Source organism: Sinocyclocheilus grahami, unplaced genomic scaffold (genome assembly GCF_001515645.1).
Source record: "Sinocyclocheilus grahami isolate Dianchi unplaced genomic scaffold, SAMN03320097.WGS_v1.1 scaffold734.1, whole genome shotgun sequence".
Lineage (NCBI taxonomy): Eukaryota > Metazoa > Chordata > Actinopteri > Cypriniformes > Cyprinidae > Sinocyclocheilus > Sinocyclocheilus grahami.
The window spans coordinates 383,886-387,151 of NW_015505913.1; the positions used below are offsets into that span (position 1 = coordinate 383,886).

Genomic DNA, 3,266 nt, shown 5'->3' on the forward strand with positions numbered 1-3,266 from the left:
TGTGTGTGTGTGTGTGTGTGTGAGAGACATAGAGGAAAGAGGAAGTTGTGTGCAGTTGAAAGGCTTCCTCCCCTCTGTAGGGTTGCAGAGCAGCAGCGGCGGCGCGGAGGAAAGAACAAGAAACGCAGACGACAGAGGAGACTCTCACTGGACATCCTGAAGAAGCAGGAAGACGGCAAAGGTCAAAGGAGAGAGAGGTGCTTCATTGATGAGCTCGCGTTCAGGCACTGGACACTTTCCAGATTCAAGTTAGATTGAGTCTGTGCTGCTAATTTCAGTAGTTGCTGTGAGGAGTGTTGGGTTTGTAGTTTAACACCGGGATCATGGACGCATCAGGAAGGTTTTAGGTCACCGAAGGTCACCCGAGGGCCGTCAGCACTGCTATTGAGGTGAGTTTAGAGATGGAGTTGTGGAGACAGTGTGCCGGATGGCTGATTCAGTGCCGAGTGCTTCCCGAGAACCACAGAGTCACCTGGGACAACGCACAGGTGAGCGCTTACCAAGAATCAGCTTTTTCAAACACTAGGACACATTTTTCAATGCTTAGGCCAGTTTTTCAAGACTCTTGACCAGCTTGCAGATTGGCACAACATTTAAAGGGATAGTCCACTAAAAAAATTAGCATTTTGTCATCATTAATCAATCCTCAAGCTGTTCCAAACCTGTTTGAGTTTATTTCTTCTGTTGAGTACAGAAGGAGATTTTTTGAAGAATGTTGTAGTCATTGACTTCCATAGTAGTTTTTCCATTGTGTTCAACAGAAGAAATGAACTCAAACAGGTTTGGAAAAGCTTGAGGATTAATAAATGATGACACAGTCACAAACACTTCATACAGTGTCAAATCAGGTCATTTTCCCATTACTTTCACCCAACAAACACACTTTATTATCACTCATAAAACAATGACCTAAAACACCAACAACAGATAGCATTATGCAACGTTTTCTTCTGTAAATGTTCTTTACAAAGCCAGAAATAAACTCTAGAATTCACTGCAGTGTCCAAGTTTACATTACAGCACAAAATGATTCCTTTATTTTCACCTTTTGTATAGATGGTAATGAAATTAAAAGACTAACAGCTGTGCATGACGTACAAATTATTTTTGGACGATTATTGAAGTAGATAAAGTTTCTAACAATTTCTTAGTGAAAATAGTTTCTGTTTCAATGTAGGTGTTCAGCTACATCTCTGTGTTTAATCATTTAGATCTGGGATGCATTTTCAATATGCTATTACTGTAGAAATGTATCAAAAGTGCTGTCTTGTTATGCTAGATTTTGAACTTGCGTTTTGAAAAGAGTTTGTAAACGTGCAAATTCGCCTGTAGGCCAGCTCATTGAGTTTTGGTGTCTGAGTGAGAAAAGAGTTCAGCGATTCATAGACCTGATGGTCGTGCTGACTGCCGGATCAGTACTGTGAATATCTGTCTGTCAGAAGCGATCTGTGTAGTTCGTCTGTCTGAATGTGTTTCGTGTGTTTGACAGGTGTGTGATCTGGCCCATGCGCTCAGAGATGGAGTGTTACTCTGTCAGCTGCTCAATAACCTGCTGCCGCAGTCGGTCAACCTGCGTCAGATTAACCTGCGACCCCAGATGTCTCAGGTACAGAGAGAGAGAGTATCTGTGTGATATGGAAATCACCTGATTACCATCACCAGCTGCTAATCTTAATGGCAAATGAGTGTGTGTGTGTGTGTGTGTGTGTGTGAGTGAGAGAGAGACAGAGAGAGAAAGCAAGCAAGCTGAACTTGGCAAACACTGTGGTCACTGCCTGTGTTTAATGGAAACCTCGGCTGTCACACACACACAGATTTGAGAAAGTTTAATGTGTGTGTTGCTGATAAGGTTACAGCACTTGTTTCGTGTACAGTCTTACATTGCACTTCCTTATTCTCGGCTTAACTTCCTCCTACACACTCTCACACACACACACACACACACACACACACGCGCCACTCAAGAAGTACTTTAAATGCAGATGTATACGCTGTTTCTGCATTTGCTCGGTGTCTCACACACAGTTTTACTATGTCTGTCGTATATTGAGTAATGTAAACTCACAATATATGATGCAAAGTCTCTGTGTGTCTTTCTGTCTATCATTCGGAGAGCTGGATAGTAATTTATTACACATTATCTGGATTAGGCAATTAGATTCCAAAGATTAAGTACTTGTAATTAGATTATATTACATTTTAAAGTGCCCATAATCAGATTACAGTTACTTTTTTACAGTTTACATGATTACATATCATTTACACAATAGCAGTAAATTATTCATAAATTACTGATTTGCCCTTATTCTTATTTTTTGTTTCTTAAATTTTCCTTTCTACAAATCCTACTGCTTATATACACCCAGAAAGTCTTACGAATCTATCGTTCATTCATTCATTCATTATTTATATCTACATTGGGTACGGAAAGTATTCAGACCCCCTTAAATTTTTCACTGTTATATTGCAGCCATTTGCTAAAATCATTTAAGTTAATTTTTTTTCCTCATTAATGTACACACAGCACCCCATATTGACAGAAAAACACAGAATTGTTGACATTTTTGCAGATTTATTAAAAAAGAAAAACTGAAATATCACATGGTCCTAAGTATTCAGACCCTTTGCTCAGTATTTAGTAGAAGCACCCTTTTGATCGAATACAGCCATGAGTCTTTTTGGGAAAGAGGCAACAAGTTTTTCACACCTGGATTTAGGGATCCTCTGCCATTCCTCCTTGCAGAGCCTCTCCAGTTCTGTCAGGTTGGATAGTAAACGTTGGTGGACAGCCATTTTTAGGTCTCTCCAGAGATGCTCAATTGGGTTTAAGTCAGGGCTCTGGCTGGCCCATTCAAGAACAGTCACAGAGTTGTTGTGAAGCCACTCCTTCGTTATTTTAGCTGTGTGCTTAGGGTCATTGTCTTGTTGGAAGATAAACCTTCGGCCCAGTCTGAGGTCCTGAGCACTCTCTGAAGAACATCAGGACGTTCCTGTGTGCCTGTCAGGAGAAATTCGGTATGAAGAAGAACGAGCTTTTCGAGGCCTTTGACCTGTTTGACGTCCGGGACTTTGCGAAGGTCTGAACTCTGAGAGAGTGATTGATGTGTGATTACTGTGATGATGATGATAATGTCACGCTAATGAACGCTCGTGATCGACAGGTGATCGATACACTGTCCATCCTGTCACAAACACCGCTGGCCCTGCAGAGAGGATTCCGGTAACACACACACACTCACACTCACACACACACACACACACACACA

General features: G+C 41.2%; 1 protein-coding gene across 1 annotated transcript in view; it reads left to right on the top strand.

Moving 5' to 3' along the window:
• Nucleotides 1-1,597: 1,597 nt before the first annotated feature.
• LOC107560578 (proto-oncogene vav-like) overlaps nt 1,598-3,266 on the top strand; it is an 18,163-nt gene continuing 16,494 nt past the window's right edge. The window contains exons 1-3 of the mRNA XM_016244796.1: nt 1,598-1,606; nt 2,976-3,077; nt 3,162-3,220. Coding sequence (XP_016100282.1) covers nt 1,598-1,606; nt 2,976-3,077; nt 3,162-3,220 — 170 coding nt within the window. The remainder of the gene's footprint in view (nt 1,607-2,975; nt 3,078-3,161; nt 3,221-3,266) is intronic.